General features: G+C 44.5%; 1 protein-coding gene across 1 annotated transcript in view; it reads right to left on the bottom strand.

Annotated features, from left to right (window-relative positions):
- The window catches only part of LOC138521099 (uncharacterized), a 261,775-nt gene that overhangs the window by 125,971 nt on the left and 108,484 nt on the right, over positions 1–27,320 (bottom strand). The window contains exons 2-4 of the mRNA XM_069633665.1: positions 20,402–20,476; positions 17,086–17,160; positions 6,011–6,082 (exon numbers count right to left, since the gene is read on the bottom strand). Coding sequence (XP_069489766.1) covers positions 6,011–6,082; positions 17,086–17,160; positions 20,402–20,476 — 222 coding nt within the window. The remainder of the gene's footprint in view (positions 1–6,010; positions 6,083–17,085; positions 17,161–20,401; positions 20,477–27,320) is intronic.

A 27,320-nucleotide genomic window follows, 5' to 3' on the forward strand; every position in this document is an offset into this window, starting at 1 on the left:
GAAGCGCCAATTGCTGTTTAAGGTTGAACATTTTTCTTTTGATATGATATGATTGGTTATTTATAATGCGCATAATAAGCGCGGACCCGGGCATCGAACCTGCGTTGCTCCGTGTCGTCTTGTTTCCAAGGCGAGCATGTTGCCCCTGAGCTATCCTCCCGAGACTTTCATTTGAAAGGGATAGCTTTGCTTTTGAAACTATACCAGCTTTCTTGGATTCTTTTGAAAGAAATTAAAACACATTCATGGGTCATGGTGCCTCAAAACAAATCAGATTTGCCTTATAATCCTCAATCATGCTGATATCCAAGCGTAGTCTTGATTCCAAAGATTCTTTTCTTCATATTGCTTAAAATTGAAAAAAGCGCAACACTTAATGTTTCAGATAATTTTGTCATTCGTCATCGCAAAGGTCCTCATTGCAATTTCTGTGGTGAGAGGAAAAAGTGTGCTAATTCAGTCACCTCACCTTTTGTTGTTACTAACGGAATCACTGTAATTTGTCCAGCTTGGACAAACTATAGGTTTGACTTTGAAGCAGAGGATTCCTCACCAGTATCATGCTCGAGGTAAATCTGCCACTTTAAGGCCAAATTACCGCTGGCAGTAATTCCTGCCTATATCCCATATAGTCTTATGGACTTCATAAATCTGATTTAGCAACGTCCTATCACCAATTGTAATCCCGTGGAAAACCCATGGTACAAAGTGACTGGAAATGGAAAGCAGGTTTGGCTGTAATTCACTGGTTTTACTGCCGAATTCTGACCAAGCTTGTAGTGTGGCCCACTGTGTATAAATATACTGACTGAGGTCCCCCGTTTAACCAACCAGCAAAATCGGCAACTGCTGCGAGTTCTGTGGCCCTTAAATTAAAAGTGATGCAAAGTAGCTTAATACGCTGTGCTTAAAAATCCTTTCATATGCCAACAAATAGAAATCTTGGAAAAAGAGACTTTGGCAGCTGTGTGTGAAACATTTGACAGCTACACAGAAAAAGAGGAAACATGTCCAAACCATCAACAATACCGGCCTAGTCGCATGGTTGGTGCAAGAAAAGAGAAGGGACCCATGACTTTGAACTCCAAGCAAGAATTCTGGTCTTCTGTCCAGAAGTCATCCAATGCCTCGATCAGCAACCCTCAAGAGTTCAAGGAAAGGGGACAGAATTATCTGTGGCAATGATATTAACAGAGTCTAATCCTCTAAACATAAGGCTCTCAGGCTGAATTCGACCACTGACGCCATGAAGCCCCATCCCATACAAAGCAATGGGCTCTCAGAAAGGAGATCAAAGATAGGGCTTCTCTGATGACCAGGGTTAAGTTTCAGTAATGTGATTGGAAGGCAGTACCAGTGACTGATTCTCTGGAGAGCCTCCGAAGAGCAACTCCCAAAGGAACTAAAGGGAAAGTTAAAGCAAGGGAAGCAGTACAGTGATGAATAAACAAAGAATACAACAAAATAAATAAGTAGAAATAAACAGTCATCACTCCCATTAAACAGCAATGTTCCTTTAAGACAGACTTGGCCACCAAATATAAAAAAAGAAGGCAATCAGTCTGAACTCAACAAGATTAATAAAAATGCCCTTTACAGCATCACTGGTGGTTGGGACATACTGTTACCTGTTAATTGACTGTACCAAAAGAAGAAGCTACAGTTATTATTTATTTATTTATTTATTTATTTATTTGGATTTGTAGAGCGCACTACAGCCCGTGGGCATCGAGGCGCTATATCAGAGCTTAAAATGGCTTGCTCAAGGGTTACAATGAAGCCGGCCAGAAAAAAACATGTTCACATTGCAGATTGAAAGGTTGCATGGTAACACAGCAGTAGGTTTATACAGTCAGACAAAGAGGATAGTTTTGATGGCCTTGCGAAATGCCAAGTGGGACTCAATAAGGCTGATGTGGGGAGGTAGGGAGTTCCAGAGTGTGGGGGTCACCGTCGGGAATCCGTTGATCTGCCATCTTACATTCCTCTGCGAGTGTCCCATAAGATCAACTTCCAACATTCAGAACTTGAGCTCATGAAGGGTACCTTGCATGAAAAACTCAAGTTTCAACCTTAGACCACACTATTAAATGTATGCTGCAGACCAAGATATAGCTATGCGCAACCCTTTCATAGTTTAAAATGGTGTCATTTTTACTGGCATGCAACCAGTTATGGTGTGGTACAAAATGTATATCTCTATACTGTGCAAAGGTTTTTTCTTGAAGGTATCCACTTTTCAGGATACATTCTTGTCTTTCTGCTGTTAAATGCCCCTATGCACTGTTGGTAGTGTGGTTTCTGAAGTTTTGGAATATTTCAGGAGTGCCCCAACGAATCGTGTGTAAAGATGAAGGATCTCAGTTTGTTGCTCATCGTAATTAGGCGGCGGAGACCCGTTATGTGTAGAGAGATATATATAGGTAGGCAGGACTTTTCGTCATTTGCACGGTGGAGTGCAAAAGTACAGGGCAAAAAAAAGCAGCGTACAAGCATGTACGCTGCCTTTTTGCCCTGTACTTTTGTACTCCGCCATGCAGATTGAGTAAACGCTGCGTGCCGTGTACGCACGACGCGCAGCATTTACAATGGATCTCTGTGGGGTCCATCTGCTTTATGCTGGTGGATAAAGCCGGCAGACTCCATAGAAATCCCCAGTATTTGTGCTGGCATGAAAATGCCCGTGCAAATGCTGGGAGTATTTGTATGGCGGAGAGGAAAGGCGCAGCGGAAATGTAAATTGCATTCTGCCTCCCCTGTATGCCATAAAAATTAACGAAAATAGGCTATGGCGGGAATCAATAGCATAAAAGCCTTACGCTATTGATTCCCACAGGGCCCTTTTACGAAGGGCTGAAAATGCCCCCCCCCCTATCACGTTGTATCCAATTTCATCTGAAATCTGCACTTCAACCTGTACTGGTCAGACTATTAAATAAGAGTCATTATTAGGGTTGGGAAGAACCGCCAGCCCGCCTGAGTTTCAGGCTCAGTTGCACTAATTTGGGGGCAAATCATGTACACCCCACCACTTCATAAATAAAATAGCATCCACTGGTTATTATTATCCTGTTGCTTTTCATCGGTCCGACAGTAGAACCCATGAGGGGTGCATTTGATTCCAAGCCGGGCCACTGTCCGATCGAGTTTGACACCCCTGCTCCAAACAGAACACGTATGTGCTCTCTAAATTCCACAAAACTCCAAGGGAAGGGATTACCTTGCCATGAACGAATGCACAGACTTCGATGCTCTGCACAGAAAGTGTTTGATGCTCCATGTAAGTCTAGCGCAAGGTAGTGTGAGCAATGTCAATGAAGCATGAACAGGCTCTGATACTCTTTTCTGAGAGTGCAATAGGCCTCAGTCTACCATCTGCAATAGTCTAAGGTAAGGTATTGTGAATCATCACAGTGTGTGCATCCACAAACCCTGCTCCTCTGCACTGACAGTCTTTGAGGGCTCAGTCTATGAGCCACAGAGGTCTATAAGCTCCATGGATGTACCACACACTCCGATGCTCTGCGTGCAAAGTGCATGATCTAAGCCTAACGGAATGCAATGTGCTTCATCTCTGTTGATGCATGCACAGACTCTGACCCTCGCCCCCACACCCCCCTACAGAAAGCACATGATGCCTCAGTGTAGAATCTACACAGCTCCAAGGGAAGGAACATGGTTCTGCCTCCACAAGTGCATCCAGGGACTCTGGTCCTTTCTACGGAAAGTGCATGAGGATTTAGCCTGCAATTTGTAGAAGTCTAAGGCAAGGGAACATTAATTCTCCCCATAACTGAATTCTACAGAAATTGTACAATGCAGACGCCTGTACCGTGAGAGAATGTTTATCCTCGCCAGGCCCTTGTGAAACCTTTTGTAGTATCAAAGTTTCTGGCAATGATTAGTGCACTCATGGAGGTACCTTATCTCATTTGCGGAACATAAACTAGGACATTGAACCTTACTGGGTGAATACGAGATATCTTGCCTTCTAGGCAGTATGTCAAATCCTTTAGTTAGGCACTAGTAGGCTCCTCTCTGGTTGGACTGGCCCCTGGCAAGGACAGACTGGGAGTTCTTTGATGTCGAGGCAGGCCCACACAGCCTGCCTCAGGAAGCCACTGTGCTCAGTCTTTGAGGAGACCTCAGGCCCTCCATAAAGGTCGGGGCATTGAATGACTGCACCCACCATAGCACCAACGTTCAGGCCCACCGTGAAAAGACTGGGGGTATTCAGGCACTCCCACACTGAGCAGCAGGTGACCCCACAGCGGCTCTATTAAAGTGCACCAGGTCTCTGCCTTGGAGGCTCTGACTCACACAATGTATGGCTGCACCCACGTTCAGAATGCCATACAGAGAGACACTGCTGTAGCGGGGTCCCCCACTCAGTGTCGCGGGGGACCACCAGGGGAAAGAAAAAATGTCTTCCTAAAGTCGTGGCTCGGGAACGAGCTGTGGTGGCAGCAGGCTGGGAGTGCACGGCCTTGAGCTCCCCAATGCATGCCAGGAACCAGAACGTTCTCCCGGTTTCCTGGTTCCTGTGCGCATGCATCACAGGAGCCAGAGGGCTGAAGTTGAGCGGAGCATCGAGTCTAGAGCTCGGTGGGAAACAGTTAAGAAAAAGGCTTTTTTTGTCTTTGTGTATTGTGCATGCGTGTGAGGGTGTTGGGTTGTGGATCTATGCATGTAGCTATGTGTATGCGCATGCAAGGGTGTTTTCTGTGTAAGTGAATTCAGGGTGAGAGGTGTGTATGTATGGGGTTGAGTGTGTGTGTGTCTTCTGTACGCAGGGTGCACGGGTGGAGAATGCAGTGTGAATGTTCTGGGAGTGCGACTGCATGACTGTTCATGATCGAGTGGGATACGTTGTATGGATGGGAGTGAGTGACTGGTAGGTGAATGGGGATACGTATGAGTGCATGCAGGCTGGAGCCCGGGGGGCATTGAAGCATTGACTTTTTCTTACAATGACGGACGAGGTATGGTTTATTGGCATGTTCGGGCAAAGACAACTTGATGAGTCTATTACGCGATGGAGGGCTGGGGTTTCAATGGAGCGTGCAATGCGGCCATTAAGTTACTAGAGCATAGCATTTAATCCCATTAAGGGAAAGGCTTCACTGACATGATGTGTGTTATTACATTTGGGGGGAATTTGTGCAGCCAGTCAGGAAATGTTTACTTACTGTGGCATTGCACTTTTATCACTGGCGTTAGTGGCAAAGTCTACATGGTGATTGTTCTTATATGGTGGGGTAAGTGGAGTAAGTATTTGGGAAGCCAGCAAGGAAATTATGTTTTCTTACTGAGGCATGGCTTTTCTTTTTTAACTGGCGTTAGGGCAAAGTGAACATGAAGAGTGCAATTGCCTGGTGGAATGGCAAGCCTTTGTTCAGCCATCAATAACATGTATTTCTTCCTGTGGCATGAGATTTTTATTGACATCAAGCATACAGCCAACACGATCATGTTCTTACACAGGGATACTGGTATACATCAACAGAGCAAGCATGAACATGTATTCTTATGGTATCATTACTGCGCTGGTACTGGTCACACACAGAGGTGGCTGGTACATTTGGGTGCCAGGGGCCAGGCGCTCCCCGCTTGTTCTTATGCTAGGTGAAAGATTTAAGGTTCGACTAAAAATCCTACTTACATCTTTCACCTAGTGCAGTGCATGGCATGCCCTGCAGTAGAAAGGTCTTCATGGGCGTTATTGTGACTGGGTGGTGGTCCAGGCCGGCCTGGAGAGTGCTGCGCACCATGCTCTGTTGAGTTTGGGGGGGCCTCAGCATGGCTCGCAGGGTGGCTCCCGCATTTTATGTTACACCACTGCGGTAAGATGTATGCTAAATGTATCATAATACCGACAACGGTCAGAATCGGACATATTAAGAACACAATGTTTTTGTGTATAACCTAAACAACAAGGCCCATCTAAAATGGCTAACACACTTGCTAGCTGAAGTAAAGACATGTCACTAAGCATGAAGCTCTCTCTTACCTTCACAACTCTCTGCAGTCACTTTTTCATTGCGAGGTTGGGGTTCAGAGACATCAGGATTTTTCTGCCTATCTGCAAGAGAAAGGTCATCAGGAAAAGGTAAAACTAAAGGAAAATGCAGTTTGCATTGCTGTTGGGTATCCATCATCCCAAAGAACCTTACTGACTTCTCCTCCCAGGCCATCAAAAGCCTCAATGGCCAGACTTTCATACTCATGGCAGAGAAGCTCTGTGCTGAGAACAGATGTTCCATAGCACATGCTGGGATGGACTCAAGGACCTGACTACTGATCACAACACCTGTGGTGGTTGCCTCAACTTGTTGGTGATGTGACAGCCCAGATGCAAGCGTTTTGGGTGCAGATCACTGCGGTATCAGGTCTTCTCCCCCTGCAACACACTCCTGTCACATCTCTGCCTACAGCCTGATCACCCCATATTCAGAAGGGACCTGAAAATGTTCTGCTCCATTCAGTTTATCGCGATTAAAAGTGGGCCTTATTACAAATTCCATGGTATTATTTTATTTTTATTTATTGGTCATTTGTATGGTGCCTATACACAAGTGTTTCCAGGTGTCACAAGACAAAAAGGGGGGCGGGGAGGTCGATGGGAAAAAAATAACAGTAAAACGGTCCTTCTGGGCCTTCTGACATCCAGACCATGCTAGTGCAGTGAATATAGGTGCGGGGGTGGGGGCAGGGCAGAGGGCTGGTGTGAAGGACAGGGGGAGGAGGGAGGTGCAAGAAGGTGGGGCCCCAGCGGCTGGGTAAGTGCTGGAGAGAGCCCAAGGAAGGCATGTGCAAGGGGAAACCAGGGGTAGAGGCCAGCTAGTGCAGGGATGGGGCGACCAAGCCTGGCCCCAGTGAGACTCATAGGGACCAAGCACCAGTCGTAGCAGCAGGGAGACATTAGCTTTGGGGGCCGAAGGGGGGGGGGGGAAAGGAATGTCTTGAGAAGCTTCCGGAACTTAAAGAGATCCGGCTCAAGTATGAGAGGGGCAGGGAAGCTGTTCCAGAGGGAGGCTCCTGCTGAATAAAGAGATCTACCCCCCACTCTATGCTTGGCAAAATGTCTGATCAGTAGAGAGTTGGAACTAGAGCACCAAAGGACTCCAGCAAGGAGGTATGTAGAGAGAGAAAGTTGGATCTAGCAGGGTCCCTGGCCCCAGAAAGCCTTGTGGATGATTCAGAGGGTCTTGAATTTGATCCTCGCCATCACTAGGAGCCAGTGAAGAGATTTTAGGGCTGGAGAGATGCGGGCCTGAGCTTGAGGCCGAGGATAAGCATGCAGCCCTATTCTGGATTAGATTAAGAGGGCGAAGGGAGGAAAGAGGCAGATTGAGGAAGAGGCTGTTGCAGTAGTCCAGCCTAGAGAGAACCAGAGCTCTGGAGACGTTGAGCTTCCGGGGAAAAGTGAGAAAACGTAGAATGCCTCAGAGGAGATGGAATGGAAAGTTGGGCTTCTTGGCAAGGTCCTTGATGTGAGGGGAGAATGAGAGAGAGAGGAGTCAAAGATGACCCCACGATTTATGCCTTGCATGAGGGGGAGGGGGCCCAAGGAAGGTGCCCAGAGAGTGGGAGGGAAACTGGGAGTAGGTGTCCCAATGAGAAGGTTATTGGTCTTACTGGCATTTAACAGTAAAACGATCCTACTAAGCCTTGTGACATTCAGAGCGTGCAAGGGGTGCTAATGCCTTCATACTGAATTATAGGTACCATTAGTGGTAATTGGTGATTCTCCAACCGATGGTGAGATTTTCTTTTACTGCCAATTCGGAAGTCCCATGTGACGTCTTTGGGGAATAGAGGCATTATCTTTAGAGATAATGTGGCCAATTATTTGGAGGGAATGCATCTATGCATGTGCGGGAGGTATTAACACTTTATGAGTTTACTAACTCAAAAACAGTAGGACCAAAAAAACAGGCAAAGATATCTTTAGCGCTTGTGTTTTATTTACCTCCAAGCTATTGATAAGAGCTTGTGTGTGTCCACTTGGATGTGATTCATGTTGTGTCTACTCTCTGTGTACAGTAACTAACTCCTTTTTTTGCACAGTAAAACTGGAATTGGTGGCATGATGTGCATTATAGAAAAACGAAATATACAAATACATACATTTTTAAGGTCCCAATCTCTCCCCATCACCACCCCAAACCTGCACATGTAGCTGTAATTTGCAAGACCCCTCTATCTTTTGGTAATGAAAGATCAGCTTTTGGAAAAATAGGTTGCGACCATTTTCTTTGTTATTATTTCTTTTTTTTATTTTCAAAAATGCTAGTTACATGGGTGCGGCCATTTTCTTAGAGCAAATGAAGGCGGCAAGTCTTTTGCATGAAGCGATGAAGCATTAGGCCCGCATGAAGCTCTATGTGTTTACTCTACGTACTCGCTCGAGGGGCAGAGCAGCTGAGCTCCATGTATCATCGGAGGGTAGCTGTAGTTGCGCTGCTGTGTAACGTCATTGTGATGAAGCATTAGGCCCACATAAAGCTCTGGGGCTTACTCTGCCCACTTGCTGAAGGGGCAGGGCAGCTGAGCTCCATGCATCATCGGAGGTGAGTAGTAGAATCCATCTCAGGCACCAATGAAAAAGTGGCCTGCAGTTGTAAATGGATATTCATTCCTTTAGTCACAGACTGTTTGAATATTACCCCAGGGGGTGCTTTGTGTTAAAATGTAAGTAAATTGTGATATTTAAAGAATATTTGTTCAGCAACAATGGTCAAAATTACTAACTGCATAGTGAAGTAACTCATCAAATTAGCGCACATTGGCCAAACAGGTGGCCCATTTTGACTGGCACACACTAGCATTTTGCATTTTTGGTACAGGCATTGCCCTATTGGCCAGTCCAAGCCTGGTGGCTCATCCATAATGGCGAGGGGACGTCCACCCAGTGGCCCCCTCATCCATTATGGAGGAGCTGGTGTAACTGTCAAAGGGAAACACTATTTCCCTTTGACAGTTCAGTTCCCCAGCCGCACATGCTCACTGAGCCATGCAAGGCTGGGGCGTTTTGCTTTGCCAGCATTGCATAGCTCATTGGAAATGTTGGCTGGGGCACTGCATGTCTGTATGTGCGAGGGGGAGCTCCTGCGCCTCCTCGCACATATGGACAGAGCAGTCTTGAGTAGGGCGTTTCAGCACCCACACGCAGCCCAATATAGAAGGTACGTTTATGTTCATTTGCAAAAAAATGTAAACATGTGTATGGATGCGTGTATGTTTCTGTTAAGAGTGAGTGTGATGGATGCTCGTGTGAATGATAGAGTGGTGTGTGTGTGTGTGTGTGTGTGTGTGTGTGTGTGTGTGTGTTTTTTTTTTGGTCCGTTGAGCTGATTTTGGCAAGTGTTGGATAGAGGGGGGAAGGAGGGTTGTACAACAAAGGCATTTTAAAAATGCCTAAATGCCTTTGTTGCACAATCCCCCTACCCACCTGCCAAAACCAGCTCTCCTTCGAAGGCGCTGTGGAGCCCAGGGAACATGGATGGTATTTTTTTTTACTGGATTTCTATCATAGCTGTCTAGTCAAAAATACCATGATTTCCCCCTTGGCACCCCACTGCCTTGCATACACACATAATCATGTTGATTGTGTTAGGCCCAGTGGGGCCCCTGGGACAGGGATGGTATCTTTTTACTGGACATCTATCATAGATGTCCAGTAAAAATGTCATGCCTGTTCCCTGGGCCCCCACAGCAGCAATTGCAAACTGTTTGGCTATGTATCCATTTTTTTTTTTAAGTATGCTCTACAATGCAACATTTTAACCCATTATTTTTTTTTAAGTTCACAGGGGGAAAACACCGCCGAACTCCCCTTAATTGGTTTGGGCTCCCTCACTACGCTTAGTCGCTATGGCATTTTTGAGGGAAATAGTTATGCCCCCTCCACTTAAAAAATTCACCAGTCACCACTGGCCCTCGAACTGTGCTGGGAACAAGATGGGGGGTGCCCAGGAACTGTAGTGGGAGAAGGATGGGCGGGAACCATGGGATAGTGGTGGGAGCAGGGTGGGGAGAGCTCGGGTGTGTGATGGGGTGGAGAGAGCCAAGGGACTGGGTAGGAGTGGGATGAGGGAGCCCAGCGACTGTGATGGGAGCAGGTAGGGGAGCTCAGGGACTATACTGGGAGTAGGGTGCGGTGACGGCACGCAATACATACTGTCCATTTGGATTTTTTGGGGGGGCCCGGCCTGCCCAAATTTTGCTCAGGGGGGCCAGGGCAAAACATTTTTAAGACCACTGCTCTAGGGACTTATGATGGGTTATTTAATACGCAGAGGTTTCTAAGCTTGGACCCGGGGATCGTGTCATCTTGCTTCCAAGGCGAGCACGTTGCCGCTGAGCTATCCTCCCGAAACTCTTACTCTGCCCACTCCCTCAAGAGGCAGGGCAGCTGAGCTCCATGCATCATTGGAGGGGAGCTGTAGTTGCGTTGCTGCTTCACGTCATTCGAAGTAATCTGGCTGCTGCGCAGCCTCCTGAAATGTCAATAGTATACTGGTGCAAGATCTGTACTTTCATCTGGAAAAAGTAACAAACACAAAAAAAACCTTCTCATCACCTTCATAGGCAAGGTAAGACTTTTGAAAGTGCCAATTATGCTAATCTTTTAGTCTTTTGGGGCGAGTTGGGAAGTTTCCCTTTGGCGGGTCCACCATCTAGTGCCACTCTGTTAGTCAGGAAGAAGGTGGAAGAGTCTAGCTTTTAAAGGAAAAACGTATGTAGAAATGTTGACAATATACAGGTGCTGTATTTTTGCTCCTTCTTTTAAACATGCAAAGGGAGGGCTTTACATAGGAGAACGCGCTCGCACTGTCTGCCCTGAACTAATGATGGGCATCAAACACCTGCAAAAGCCGAGGCTTTGACGCCCGCCGCCACATTCTAAACATCAGCTTCAGCCGGTGGACGGCGGTCAGGGCCTCTTAAATTTACCCAGGACTCTTCCTGCTTGATTTATGACACGGCCTGGGGACTTTCCTTTTGCAACATCAAAGTCCTTCTTCGGTATTCTGTTAGCAATTTGTATTACTCCTGTGTGTTTCTTTGTCCCAGTATTAGTGGAGCAGTGGTTTTCAGGTTTCTCCATAGATTCTATCATGCAAAAACAAATATTGGCTTGTTCTGCATGTCTTCTTTCGGGATTCGTGATTACCACTACTGATTTGTTAGTAAGTGACTTAGGGAGTTCCTCTTCAGAACGGGAGTCCTAGTCCCAAAGGGGGGAGTCACTCCCGGTGAGGACCTGCTTGCCTCTATCCCTAGGGGGGGGCATCGCATAGCAGGCTCACCTCCCTAGCCAAACAGGCAAAGGCTCACAGCCCCAATACACTTCATAAAAAACTGAAACCCAAAGGAAACTAAAACCAATAACAATGTATTTATTTCTTTATTACATTTGTTGATAGTACCCAGACCGGTCCCCGACTTATCACGGCGCTAGTACATACTTAGAAGCAGGTGCTACAGTAGAGTCATGACATGTTGGGAAGGAACAGTCTCATTCATTTTGGAGGCGGGGGCCATTTTAGAATGACATAGTAAAAGGCCCTAACTATGATTCAATCTGAACAAGTTGATGGTGGAGTCCCGTTATACTTAAGTTTCATTGACTTTAAATCTGCCTTTGATTCTATAGACAGATCTATGCTTCTAGCGAAACTTAGGCAACTTAAGTGCCCCCGGTCATTAGTAAATATGGTGATGTTATTACATTCAAACACATCCATGTGAGTGAAACTGAATTTGGATGGCAAATTATCTCCATCAATCCTCACACATAGAGGGGTGAAGCATGGATGTGCCCTTGCATCATTCTTGTTTAATTTTTTTATTTTGGATCTGGGCCCTACATTAATGAACTGCATTACAGACGCTCCTCGTATTGGTTGCCAAAAGGTTGCTTATTTACTATACGCAGACGACTTGGTTCTGCTGTCGCGTACACCTTTTAGCTTACAAAACATGCTGATACAATTAGGAACCTATGCAGTGGTAAATAACTTGATCTTTAATACCTCTAAATCGCAAATTCTAATTTGCAACAGTAACACCTCAAAATAATATCATCTAAGATGGTTTCTTCAGAAATGTGAACTTGCCGTGGTCTCAAAATATAAGTACCTTGGAGTGTATATCGAACATAAGAAAACACTAAGCACCATGTCATGTGAATTTAAATCAAAGCTGAGTGCCTTGATCTCACAATCAAAGATTATTTTGAGAAAATTCGGGAAGTTTTCATTGAAACACATTGTGCCGTTTTACAAATCTAAGGTAATACTGATTCTTTTGTATGGAGTCGAGGCACTGTTACCACAGGATCAAAAGTTCTGGGACAGTCTAGAAGCTAGATATTGGAAAGCCGTCCTCTCACTTTCACCTGGAACACTGTTGGCGATCCTGCGATTTGAATTGGGATTGGTATGCTTATATTCTCAATTGTTATGGAAACAGTGAGCCCTTTTGTGAAAATTGCTGTAAGGGTTAAATAAACCTACTTTCCTGAATGTGTTAGCTCAAAATTTATTTACATCGAAAAATGGCATGTCAAGAAAGTGGCAAAATCACATCTTAGAAGCCGCGTCCGATGCCTCTGTTTCAATTGAACTCCTTTTGACCAACCCTGATCGTGCGAAAAGTGAAATCTATCAATTCGATTGGATTGGAAATATGGCACTATGCTTAAAACTCAACGACTTTAACCCTGAGGCATTTGGTACCAAAAGATACAGAGTTATATCCGACTATCTGTTGAAATTCCCATCACATGTATGTCGACAGAAATTCCTAAGATTTAGGTTGAATCAGTATGAGACAAAAGACATCTTGTGTAGAAGGAAACTAATTCCAAAGGAACAGAATAATTGCCGATTTTGTCTAATTAGGGATCAAAGAGAAACCTTACAACATCTTATAATTGAATGTATTGCATTGAACGACATAAGAGTAAAATGTTTTGGGAATAAACTGAGTGTTCAGAACCACGTAGATCATGATGAAATAATGAACCTCCTGTTTTCTAACCCAAGAATAACTGTACAGATTGCATTTGTGCAATTCTTAAATATAATATTCTCCGATACCTGAATGTGATAGTTAGGAATATGGATTAGCACATGAAATATAAGCCGATATGGTAGTATTTATACTTGTGCCTCATGTGACAATTGGTGAAGGGATAAATATTGGTTGTACTGTAAATATGATATTGTAAAGTATATGTACTGGATTGTGTTTTTATGGAAAATTAACATGGAATATTTGAAAAGTTGGTTTATCAACTATAACAAATAAATATTAAAAAAAACAAAAAAAAATAGTAAAAGTATATTGGTCTTGTAGTATACCCCAAATAGGATAGTGTGCATCTTAATGCAAGGGAGAGGGCATTCCGAACCTCTGAATCTGAACTCAAGAAGGAGCACCCTACATGATCAAATGACTCAGTATTGACATAGTGAGGCACATCCTCTCCAAATATCTAAGGTTGTCGGAAGCCACTCTCTGGCAGACTTCTCGTGCCTGCAGCCACCTGTGCCCATCTCCCCAGAAGTGCTTTAACGACGTAAGAGGCCAGTTTGAAGGAAATTATGTGTGAATGAGAAATTGTTCAAGTGATCCGACTCTTTTAAACGTGAACTCCTCGTCAATTTGTGTGCAACTTATGTCCATTTAGAAACATCCAAAATAACAATTTGTTGAATTGTATTCCATAATATTTCATTACAGACGATGACAGTGTTAGTTTCTGGCAACATTCATTGAAAAAGTCAGGAGGGATGGCCTATACACTAAAATATTGGACACATGGCGGTGACAGCAGCTACATATGGGATGAACAGTGTGTGGTATGATGATCAAAAACATCTGTAAAGGTGATGCATGTTGACACGTCCGTGAACCATTGTTATTTTATGTAACATGGACTTTTTAAAGCCCACATGTTGCATTGGTATGGCTGTAAGAGAATGCCAATTGTGTGGGCAGAATAGCTGGGGTTTTTTGATTGTTTAATAATCACATGATAAAGGTAACTCCATTCCTGAAAGTGAGGTCTACTAGCCAGACCCCCTTTCGTAATGCTCGTTGCTAAAAAGCGTAATGCACAAATGTACTTCTCCTCTGCTGGACCTGTCTACTGACACCGCTCAGCAACGGCCTTGTGTGCTTCCTGAACCTGGTGGCAATTGCACATTTAAATATAAGTAATGTCTGGTTTTGAAGTGATGTTCTCTGGGAATCCACATTTATACTGGCAAAAAACCTGTAGATGTCATTTATTATCTGCATGGTTACTTGTGACTTTCCTGCTCCTGTGTATAGGGCGAAGTTTACCAACAAAAAACCCATTTGGGCTCAACCCCAGCAAAAGGCTTTGTCTTCTCTGGAAAATATTTGTTACCTTCCAGAAAGTCAGCACCTGCCCCCCATGGACAAGAAGAGACTCACTGCTTCAAAGGACATCATGCCAGAGCTGGTAATCAAGAGAGACCCTTTGATGTAGGCAGACCGAGCTAGTGGGCATAGAAGCCCAGGAGAGGACTTTGCACTTACAGAAGGGATCCATCACCTTGGATTTTCCAAGGGCTCCTAAACTTCCCGTCCTCCTCCCGACTTCACACAACAAAGCAGCCTGGACCGCATTGCTGGTCTTGATACCAGCGATCCATTGGGAGCAACCTACTAGACTTGTCTCAACGCCGACTTGACCCATTGAAATTGCCTATAAGCCTGACTCGATGCTGTTGAGCCCAAGACCAAACATATAAAGATATTTGTAGGGGTTCGGTGTAGTGATTTAGGTTTCCATGTTGTCTTTGCAGAATGCGTAGAATGCTGAGTGAGTGACATGGAATCTTGCTGGTGAGAATGTTGTTGTATGGTTGAGAGTTCTGAGTGAGAGAGTTGGTGAGATGTAGCCTACCTGGGAGGATGCTGGTGCATGTTTGCCTTGAGCTCTGATGAACTTGACATAAGAAACATAAAAGATGTACTGGAAACTCATTGGAGGAACAACTGGAACATCAAGAGATGTCAGAGTCCTCATTGGGAACCCACAGCTTTACATTGGCGACGAGGATGTTGGCTGTGCTGGGGGGACAGCACTGAGGATGGCACATGCACCGCCCCCCAACCCAAGAAGAAGACCCTCCCAGGTAGGGCGAGCGCTTTATGCTGTAGGCGCAGGAGGGCCCAGCGCAAAGGGCAGAGGCGCAGAAGAGAGTGAGCAGAGCCTGGGCCAAGTGCCGGCTGGTCTGCCAGCAGTTGGGCAGGTCAAGCACAGTGAAAGGCAGAGGAACTTTGGCAGGGCTGAGGGCCCAGTGACTGTCTGAAGGGGTTTGGGAACCTAAGGCTGCGGCATGGAGGGCTTTGGAGCTCAAGGCAGCAGCATTTGAAGAGGCTGGGAGTCTCAGCTGCGCCTATATTTGGAAGCCATGCCGTGCAGCTGAGGGGCTTGAAGCCCATTGTAGGCCGAGTGAGCACTTTCTTCCTGGCTGTTCCTGGATTCTAGGAGATTTGCTCTGATGAACTTGACATAAGAAACATAAACGATGTACTGGAAACTCATTAGAGGAACAACTGGAACATCAAGAGATGTCAGAGTCATCATTGGGAACCCACAGCTTTACATTCGGTTACCCTGGCCCTCCTTAAAGGGCCCTAAAGACTAATAAGACTCCACTCTCACCTTTTTTTAATTACATCTTCAGTAAACCGACATTACTGCTGAAATTATTCCCTGTGCAGCCCTGTCTTCAGCCCGAGAGTGCCCCTTTATTCCAAAGTCTGCATTCTATGTATTTTCTCTTACAGGAGTGGCTCGCTAGTGTCTTTATTAGATGTGTGTCTTAATTCAAATATCCTGTATGTATTGAACTTTGATTATAGATTCTTTAATTTTGATACAACAGTTCTACAGTTGTTTGACTTGACTGCTTCTGTGGTAGCTCACACCCCTCCTGGAAGTATATAGCCTGCCCTCTGCCCATGCTACTTTAAAGAAGCGCTGGCGGAGTACCTATCAGGTCTTCGCCTGTTTCACCTTTATGATTGGGATCACAGCTGGTTTGACAGCATTGCGGGGCTGAGCATGCAGTTTAGCGACTACTTAGCACTGTATTCCTGCAGAGCAGAAGTCATTTCGTGAAATTGGCCTTGTCGGATTTCTCTGTGCAGGGCGCCGCACAGTCTGGATTTTTGATAAACCGTTGTGTATTTGTTGCCCACCACACAAATGTCCATACAACACATTGCAGGGATTTAGAAACATTGTGTGGAATTGTTGATTAGCCTTCTGTCTCTTTCCATAGCTCTTCAATTTAGGAATGCTGCAAATTACTATGCGCAGGTCTGTGGAGCTGTGTGTGAGAGAGGCGGTCATTATCACTTCACCGGTATGGAAAAAATTCTGGTAATTCCGTTACCAGTATTTTTTCCAGACTAGGGAAAAACAAGTTTGCCGACAGGGGCAGTAAACTACCGGCAGGCCTGATCCGCCCGGAGTTCAGGTCGCTACCGTCAAATAATTGCCAAAATCACTGGCACTGGTACCACCGGTGCCAGTGATTCCAGCAATCGCATCCTAATGGAGCCCTATCAGACTCCATGGAATGGGAACTTACAGGCATCTCCGCCACCCGTTATATCCCAGTAATGTTGGGATAGCAGGCGGCAGAGACGGTAAGGCAGTTTCGGGATACTGGCGAAACTGTAATGAGGGCCTATGTCACTTGCCAATCACTGCATGACAAATACACCTAAAACTGTTGCTGGGAGACTGTACATCACAGAGACACATTGGTGGGAGGCAACTACCTATCTACCTACAGAAACCACCAAAGAGGTGTCTGGTACGCTACATGTTTCAGCCTTTGTTATTTTTCATTTGAGGATCATAGACTTCCATGGGAAAATAGCTATCTTCACAGTTTGGACAATTGGACACAATGGGCAAATAAATCATACTTACATTTTAGTGCTTAATTAGCAGTACAACTAAAATGTATTTACTCCTGTAATTGACACCATTCAATTCAGAGCAAAACTGAAGGCTCTTACCTCTGACACCATCCTCCACATACTCACTGGAGGAGAATACCCGAACTTCACAAACATCAGCATTTCGCTGCACTTCTGCAAAGGAAAGGAAATTGGATTGATCATGGAGACAAGCATGGCACACTTCTAGTCTGTCTTCATACACTATTATTAATTATGATTATGATTATTATTATTATTATTATACTTATTGAGTGTGGACACCACTTCAGGAAGCAATAGAGTGCTTTACAATCTTAGGGGGAAGAACAAGGTTAGGGAGCATAGAAACAAGGTAGTGGGGATCTAACAACAGGAGAAGAAGGCAATTGTGAATGATGGATCTACAAATAACGAGGGGAGGGAACAGTGGGGATCAGATCACCCGGTCTCAGGTATGGTGGGGAGAGGAGGGTTTCATACAAAGTTGAACAATCTTCTCACTGCCAGCAAATCAGAGGCTAAGATACAAAGCCAGTATATCCTCCATGGAGAGGCACTGCTTGAAACAGACTGAGAGGGACGCGTCAGACAAAATCTTGGTAAACAAAATATCATTTGCTTGCTCTCCCAAAACGAAATTCACCAGAGCTAATTTTGTGATCGGCAGAGTAAAAATTAAAAGTGGTCTCTTGCGGGAGGAGCACATGTTCCTTCCCTGCGTCGCAGAGTTTTCGAGACTCTAAAATGGTCTGGAACACATGTGCAGTGACCTGGGAAACACAATGAATACCATGGCTGACCAGTCGGGAAGCAGCAGGTGGTATGCAGCATTGTGCTTGCTGTGTTCTGGAATGGATCCAGGTGACAATGATAACTTTATTTTATAAAGCCTGTCTTGGAAATGGTAGAGATTGTGCTTGCCTGCAGTGGACTGCCTATGCGTAACGGTTTATTTTTTCTAGTGAAATTTTAGCTTTGTGGGATTTTTCTGGCTATATTTTGTCTTGGGAGAATTGGGTCAGAATGGTGCACATTTTTGAGTTCCCTGTAAATCACGCCATGCGGAACCTGTTATGTTTGTTTGCACTTTGGTGCTAACAGGTTCCTTCTGCATAATTCTAATCATTTGCAGTCAGAGTGCAAAAGGGTGGTCTAAGGTGGCAGTGTAATCACCTTAACACCTCCTTTTTGCACTCTGCTGTGCAAATTGAGTAAATGACAGGCAGCGTTTATAGTGGATTCCTATGGAGTCCGGCTGATTTTTGCTGGTATAAAAAGCAGTCAGATTCCATATGAATCCACATCATTTACATGTCGAAGAGGAAGAGTGTGGTGGAACCATAAAGCACGACTCGTGCCCCCTCTCCGCCATAAAAAAAGCACGAAAAACAGGTGCTACATCAAATTGAAGCGAACAAGTTTTACACATTACTTGTATGCATTATATGTATCCTACGCCTTGTTCAACAATGCTTCTGAGTGATGCCCTGTGTCCTTTGTTGGCCAGTATCACTCTTGAAAACCTGGAATTTGTAATTAAAGAGTCTAAAGATCCCTGAGAACTGTGACATTTTAGGAGAGAAATTGTGTACTAATCATTTGAAGTACCCTCGAAAAAAGAGGCTGGCCAGCAGCGCTATGCGGGTGTGCTTTGGTGTTCAGACTCACCTGGTGTTAACTAGTAAAATTTAATCTCCCAGAATCCTCAAGGACATGTTCTTCATACAATGTGCGAAATCTATTCATTTAACAATTTGTTTGAAATATACCAGCCAAAACAAAAAACTGAATATAGATGAACAATAACTTTTGGCAAATAACTGGCCAGCCATTCGATCCATTGCTCTTCAGCCCACAGTGCCAGTACAGAAGGGGCACCAAATAAAGAGCAGGAAGAGTCCAACCAGAAGGTCAGGCATGTTTCAGCCTCGTTGGGTATCATAACTGAGTTGCAGCTTGGGGCATTAGGCACAGAGAGGTCAAGACTCAGGTCTGGGCCTACCTATGCCACTGCCTTGACTTTGCAACACTCTCATTCCTAATTGGGTGAGCCCTGAAGAAAAGCACAGGACAATGCTTACTCTTCCTCCACCCCATTCTGATGAATGAACCGCGTAGTGCCGGAACCCTAAGGAGAAACTCCAAAGTGGAAAGTATGCTGTGAGTTCCACACTGCGCACAGAATTCAAAAGCCTGTCCGCACAAAGCAACTTCATTTCTGCTGACTTTTGCCACTTTTTCTGCACCAGGGAAAAGCAAGCTCAGTCTGCAAGTGTATTAGACTCAATGACTGCTGCCATGTTTGTCATGGTGGCCAATAGTGCAGAACCCTGCACCAAGCACTGCACAGCCATGAACACCGGGATTATCTGGATTGATGGCATGCAGCAGGGAAAGGCGCAAGAACCCAGTAGGCACATGGTCTACATGCCTTTACCAGCTGCATGAAGTGAATTATCAGAAGTAGGGTGAAACTGCCCAACCATGGACGCTGCAGTGATGGGGAGCTTAGACTCATTCATTGGGCTCTGCAGAATGGGGTTGCAGAGCTCTTCACTGCTACAAATGACCAATATCAAGTTCAGACTGATAATCGTGGGTCACTACATTGCCAGAAAATCTAGATTCTGTGAGCCCCACTGAGTGGCCACCAAGATGGCCATGTTGCATCAATATCTTCAAACTCCTTCTCTGTGATGTTAAATGACTTTTATGTTGCTAAGGCCAACAGACTGTGCTCATTGTTGTACTGAATATTGTAATCGCTTCATAGCTTAAACATGAAATCTAGGCAGAGGTGCCAAGAGAAACATGGAGCATACTGCCTATGCACTGCTGTCGTTAGCTTCTTTGTTCCACAAGGGGAGAGAAGATAAAGCAGACAGCATTGGGGAATAGCTTGTTGGAAACATTTCGAGACATTGCAGAAGTACTCAATGTAAGAAATGCTCATGCACCGAGCATTTAAGTTGACAACGACTTAAAAGAAAAGGGTAAAAGAATAATCGATGAGCGCTTTAGAAGATGTAGCAGTGCCACTAGAAAAGCCTAACGCCTAAAAGAGCAATCTGCATGGACTTCAGGAAGGAACTGAAGACTTGTCTTCACTGTCCTCCCAAAGACTGCAGTAAGGGTCTAGAATGGAAGAAGTATTGCACATCAAGAGTGAACAACCACAAAGAGTCCCAGCTTGGTCCCCAAACCACACCCAACTCCCCGAACCAATGTTCCGCAAGGCCCTGGACCTTAAGAGAGAAGTGGATGCTGCTGAATCCTAAGGAAACAACAAGTAAGATGGACCACACAGAGGTCATCATATTTGAGATTTTAAGAATGTCATTTCTTTTTGGACTCAGTAGCTTGCAAAACATAGCAGCTTAAAGAATGCTCTTACCTTCTGGGACACTTGCCACATACTTACAGCAGGAGAACACTTGGATGCTGTGGACAACATAGATCTGCTCTATGCCTACAAGAAAAATAACATTACACAAACTTAAATGAAGGCAAGCTCTGGTGGGTATCTCCGCCGGGTGTCAACTATCCAGAATAACCTTGCTCTACCCCAGCATCAGTCCTATGCTCTAATAATTTGGGACTAACCATGACTGAACTTAAAGCAGTACATCGAAAGAGGCAGACATAACTAATTGTACATTGATCGTAATGCAAACAGTAAAAAATAAAAACATTTTAAGTGTTAAAGGAAAAATAGCTAAACTTATTGGTTTACTTGTGCAGGTCTCTCATAAACGCATAAGAGCCATAGGCAGAGAAGGTGAAGCCCCTGATCTTCCACGGACATTTTCCTAATCCTCCCAAAACGAACTTCCCAGCGGTATTTGTGAGAATCCTTCTATTTCCTTCTCATCCTCCGCTCTGTCGGTTTCACCTGCACCTCCTTATACTCATTCGTCCACCCACTCCAGCCTCCCCCTTTTCAGTTTCAGGGTTTCACTTTCTTCTATCTATAACCTTCAGCCCCCTTGATCCTAATGTGGCCCATCCTTTCTCACTGTCCCCTTTTGACTTCCTGATATGCAACCTCTCTTCCTCTCTTCTATCCTCAGTCTTCTCATCACTGCCTCGCTTCTTCTCACTCACTTCCTCCTCTCTTTTCTCAGCCTCCTCCTCTTCTCTCTTCTCACCCTCCTCTCTCCACTTCTCCTCAACTCTCTCCTTTGTTGCTTCAGGTCCCTCTGAAACTCTGCTGGGGCCTTCTCCATACTTCTATACTCCTCTGATATTCCACCCCTTTTTTATGTGGTGCTTTCTTCACCACTGGGGATGACCCCTGTTCTATGTGATTCAGTTGTGAGTGCTTTGAGTGTGGTACTTGGGAGTGGACACTGCTTTCCAGTAGACATCCCTGTTGTTGCTCCTGCAACTCTTGCTAGGCCTCTTTCAACTGTGGACTGAACCTTCCTAAATGTTGTCAACCATCTTGAATCATCAGATTGTTTGTGCAGGTGAGAAGCCTGTTGCCCAGATGTGGCATCACCCGCGATTCCCTACTGGCCTCCTACTGTCGGCACCACAACTGGTGAGTTTGTTGATTTCTGCTGGGAAGTACACAGGCGTAGAACCCCTCTCTTTTTCTCTGAGTTCAGTGCTGCAGCACTTGCCATGCTAAACATTAACTTGACTGTTCATATTCATATTAGTGTGCCTTGGGTTTCTAAATGCCATGAGGTTTATTCATTTTATTTTATTTATTTATTGCATTTGTTATACGCCCAAACCCAGAGGTATCACGGCATAGGTTTCTTGAAAGCTTGGCTAGTTACAGAATGTGTTACAGCATAGATAAAACACTTACAATAGTATATTTCATGCATAATATGGAAGACGTCAAACTAGAGGGAATGTCAGGGACGTACTAGAAGTACCCTAGTTGAATTTATCAAATAACCAGGTTTTGATCAGCCTCTTAAAGCGCTGGTGTGAATGTTCATTTCTAATGTGAATTGGGAGGGTTTTCCGAGTTTTGAAGCAGCTAATGGAAAGCTGGAGCCCCTGCCCTTTTACTCTTGAATCTCGGGACATTCAATGCATGCTGGATCCAGATCTTAGAGACCTGGTCAATCTTTTTTGGGTTACACAAGTGTTCAGGTAAGAGGGGGCGTCATTAGTAATACTATTATGTGCTGTGATCAAAGTCTTAAAAAGAATTCTAGCTTGGATAAGGAGCCTTTTTAGGCGAAAGGCTGCCTGTAGGGCTTTGTTCTGGAACAATTGTAGTTTGGTCAGGTTGGTCATTGTAGTTGTAGTTCCAAGTAGAAGGATGTCCAGTTTTGATAATTTGAGGGCTCGAGCTAGGGTGATGCAATTCTGTGGATTGAGTAATTAGTGTAGGCATTATACAACGTGGGTGAAAGACAGGATTCTTGAGGGACACCTAGGGAAACTGAGATGTGGTCAGCAGCCTCATCACCAATAAAGACTCTAGAGGTGCGTTCCGACAGGAAGGACTTAACCACACGGTGGCTTCTGGGGAGAAGTTCTACCAGGTCGAACTCCACTGACAAATCTAGAAGGAGGAGAATGCCCATGGTACCAGAATCTCGAATACTATCTATCTGGATTTTTAAGTCTAGAAACACAGTATCAGTGCTGTGTTTAGGCCGGAAAGCAGATTGCCTAGCTCCGAGCAGGTGGTGACTTTCCAAGTAATCTTGGATTTGGCTGTAGGCTATTTTATCCACTGTTTTCAATAGGAATGGGATGGTGGTAATGGGGCGGCAGTTAGTCGGGATGGAGGGATCCAAGGATGGGTTCTTAAGTAGTGGGGTCACCCATGCCGCTTTAATGCTGGAGGTGAACGAGGCATAATGAAGTCGGTAATAATAGATACTAAGGCAGGAGCACCAGTTTGTCTGTCGCCTTTCAAAGTAGAGGGTTTCAAGGTATTGATGGTAGCCTGGACCTGGCCCTGGGATACAGCGTTACATTTGAATTGGGTGACAGAGTTATTAGCAATGGCGTCAGGGGAGATAGTGGCCATGCTTTTGACAGCCCGTATTTTTCTCTTATTCAGTATTTAATCTTGTAAGGTATAGATTTTATGTGCTAAGGCATTTTGGATGGTTTGATGGCACCAGGCGTTGTTCGTGTTGACAGTGGTAGCTGAAGGGATAGGAGATTCTATTTCTCTAAGTATAGTGAATAGTTCTTTGGTGTTGGAGGAAGAGTTATTGATGCGAGTATTAAAGGAATTAGCTTTATGGTTATTACAGCTGATTTGTAGGTTTATTTGCTGTTTGTTTTGTTACATCTCAGGGTTACATGGCATATGGTCTCTGACTTTTACCTCAAGTGGCTCCCTTAAAGGGACAGTATTCCCCAATATGTCAATGCAGTGAGCCCCTCCACCATAGCAATACTGAGCAGAAACCTGCAAAAAAAAGCAAGCAGACAAAAATATAAAAACTGGATAATCTCAAATAGAAGAATTTTTTTTACAACAACGAGATGCAGAGGAAATGATGCAAAGCTTAGCCAACAAAAACTCACAAGATTTTTGGAAGTTATTGAACAATAATTCCTGCAAACAGTATGCCATTCAAACGAATATGGTTACAGAAGCACAGTGGGTTCATCACTTTGGAAAACTTTACGAAAAAAAAGGAAATTCAGCAGAACCCAAGTTGCCTGTGTTAACGAAATGGGATCTGCAATTTGAAGAAGAAGATATTCTCCAAAGTATCCAACGATGCAGTTCCTCGTGGGCTCCCGGTCCAGATGGACTAACCAATCATACTTTAAAACAAAATCCTAAAGAGTGGGCAACCTTTTGTGCAAGACTATTTTCCAACATAGCCAGCAAAGCAGCAACTCCACCGACCTGGAAAAGTGCGGTAGTGGTGCAGATTTTTAAAAAGGGGGATCGTGCTGAACCAAACCACTATAGACAAATCTCACTACTGGACAGCCTAGGTAAGCTATATGCTGCCAAACTGCATAAACAACTTGTAAAGTGGATAGCATCAAGCGGCCATTTGGACTATCAGCAATATGGTTTTCTTAAGGGAGTTGGCTGCGGACTAAACCTGATGACCCTTAACGTATTAAAAATGGAGGCTATTAAAACAGACAAAAAAATCTATCTTGCCTTCATTGACCTATCGCAGGCCTTTGACACTATTGACAGAGAGCTGCTTTGGTCAAAAATGAGAGATTGTAAGTGCCCAGACAGGCTCTTGATGGCAATCAAAGAGCTGCACACTAACACTGAGATTAAAGTAAGACTGGACCAAAAGGGATCCCTATCGGCCTCCATAAAAACTTACCGAGGTGTTAAACAGGGATGCCCACTTGCATCAATAATATTCAAGCTGTTTATATCCGATATAGGCAAAGCCTATGCAACTGCGAATGTATTTCCAGCGAAGTTAAATGACAATAACCTAAATTGGATACTGTATGCTGACGATCTAGTCCTGTTGGACTTCGCACCGATAGGCCTTCAGCGCAAAATAAACATTCTTCAACAATATGTGAATCAATATGGTCTATGTGTCAAAAATCTGAAATTCTCGTCTTGCAAAACTTGCAGAAGATTAGAGAAGGAACAAACAAGAAAAAGTTCATATGGAAAATGGGAAATTAACCCATCAAAACAGTAACACAAACTGTATATCTCGGCATGTGTGTCAGTGCTAGTATTAATGACACCCATTGGGTCGAAAGAGCCAAGGCAAAATGCAAGCAATTGACGGCTCAAGCTTGCATGCTGAATAAAAAATATGCCAAGTTTTCCATAAGACCAGTATTGAACTTTTATAAGCAGAAAGCTGTTCCGGCGCTGATTCACTGAGCTGAAAGTGCCCTTGGCTGTTCCTCTGAATTTTGGTCCTCGCTGGAGAACTCTTTCTAGTCTAAAGTCTTGTGGCTTCCAAGAGGTACCCCGACTGCTTGCATAAGATACGAGCTTGGATTACTCTCCATTAATGCAAGAATAATGTGAAACACCCTAAATCAGTACCGCAAAATGAGCTCACCTCAGGCGGCACCTCAATATGAAATACTAAAAGATCCGGCCAGTGGGAACAGTAAAAATATAATAACACTATGGGCCCAGCGTGCAGAAAAAATACTAGCCGACATTGACTCAGACAACCAGACCTTGCAAAACAATCCAAACAAAGTTAAAACATCATTATGGATCCAAGACTGGATCGATACTCAAGATATTCGAAGTAAACATAGAGCTATGAGTTTGGTCCCCACGAAACTCTGAAGCATTTTATCCTGTCCTGTTCTGGCTAGTCAGAAGAACGTACCCACCACTTGGGCAGATTCATTGCATTAAGACCCTCTTTGGATCCTAATGACTGGTGGCATAAACTGTATCCTGACTCTGATCGAAAGTTAACGATTGCTTTAACTTTTTTCTTAGAAAAAGTAGTATCCAAATTGATAGCTAAAGACTGAACAAAAGAAGCAAGAGTTATTTATTTCTTTATATATATTTTTCTTTTGAATATTTTTCATTTTCAGTCTTTTCTTGTCTACTTTTATGCTGATGTTTACTATTTTATGTTTCAGTATTTACCTATTATCTCGTTTTTCAATTTAAGCAACACACTTTTCTGTCCTCTACTGTTCTAATGCTTAATTCTTTTGCTTCCTAACTGATACACTTGGTTTCTCCTTTTGCCTGCAGTAATAATATTACAAACTAGTGTTTGTATTTCTTATAATTGTTCTGAATTTCGTTTTTTTAAAGTTTTGTAACAAACCAATACAAATATTTAAAAAAACGTTTTAAAATAATAGCTTGGTGTGGTGGGGCTTTCAAGGTATTGCTCGCACGACGGCCCCAGAATCATGGAGCTTGTGACTCTGTCCACCCCCCCTTGGCAATCTCACCATCCACCACCCTAGTGAGACAGGTGGGTTAATCCCAGGCGCAGAACAGCAGCTACGCCGACAGACTACATAGGGTTAACGATAGGTGGTGCATTTTGAATGTGTGTGCTTTATTGACATTTATTAAGCAGTTTTATTCTTCATCAATATGTAGTCAATGTGTGACTGAAATGTTTTCTTTGCCCAAGTTTAAATATAGCATAAAACATTGTTTTGGGGGTATTGCATGGTGCACTGCAAACATTTCAGAGTATTCCATATTTTACGGCATCGTCAGAAACTATTGGCCTGGCAAAATGTACCATAACATGGGCACAAGAGTAACATGAATGTATAAAAATGCAAACAGGTACAGAAAATAAAATCGGACTGCCAAACAAATAAAGTTAAAGAGAACAGTGCTGTGTTGGCACAGAACTCTCTCATAGTCTCTCAGTTGTAAATGATGCCTCGGCATCCCCTGACTGTTGTATCGGGACCTGATGCACATGCAGGCCCTTCGCTGTGCCGCACAACCACCACACTGTTGCTTGTCCGGGCTCTACGGGCGCCCTGGCGCTCACGTGACGTGCCCCCTTTATTTACCTACTGCGTGTGCCTGTAAAAGACACAGACACCACACTACTCCTTTTTCATAACAAGAAACAACTTAAACAGGAGTAACCCTCAATAACATTCAGAGTAATGAAACTGCCATCCCCCACCCCAACATGTGTATAATGTCCCGGTTTAACACCACAACAGGTTGCACAGTCCTTCACATGGCCATGCTGCTCGACTCAGGAGTTCAGTACATAGTCATTGAGGCGGGCAGGATTCCCCCTCCCTGGCCTCAGGGGATACCTTCTGCTCCCTTCCCGGCCGAGACTCTCCTCAACTGCGTCCCATCAATCCAGGGGAGCCTGCACACAGACTGGCCCACCACCTTCATCTGGTACATCCGCAGTGTCTCTCCTCGGGATTGTCTCTGGCCTGACACCCTCCCCTAGCCTCTTTAAGAAACTCTCGTTTCTCGTGACAGTTGCCTCCCCATCGGATGCTTTTATCATCGACCGCTTTACCGTGATAATGTCCGTGGGACTGGGTTCATAAGTCAATGACATCTTTCCTTTGCAGGGTGCCCGTTTCTTTCAGCACTTCATTACTCAGGGCCAGCTGATGTTGTCGGAGGCCCCTTCTCACATTATCCCCTTCCATCCGATCTCTCCGGTCACTCTCCACTTGGTCATTATCAATCACTGCTGGTTCCATAGGCACTGAGTCCGGCAGAAGTCCTCTTAGGCATCTTTGGAACATTGCTTTGGCTGGTGCAACTCCAGTCGAGCCATGAGGGGTCGCTCAGTACTCCCGTGGGAATTGGTACAACACTCTCCGCAGGCTCTGACCCTGCCCATGGGCAATCCTAAAGACCTTATTTAGAGTCCTCATAAACCTTTCTGCTT

This window comes from Ambystoma mexicanum, chromosome 13 (assembly GCF_040938575.1).
Source record: "Ambystoma mexicanum isolate Mex_15411 chromosome 13, UKY_AmexF1_1, whole genome shotgun sequence".
NCBI classification, from domain to species: Eukaryota; Metazoa; Chordata; class Amphibia; order Caudata; family Ambystomatidae; genus Ambystoma; species Ambystoma mexicanum.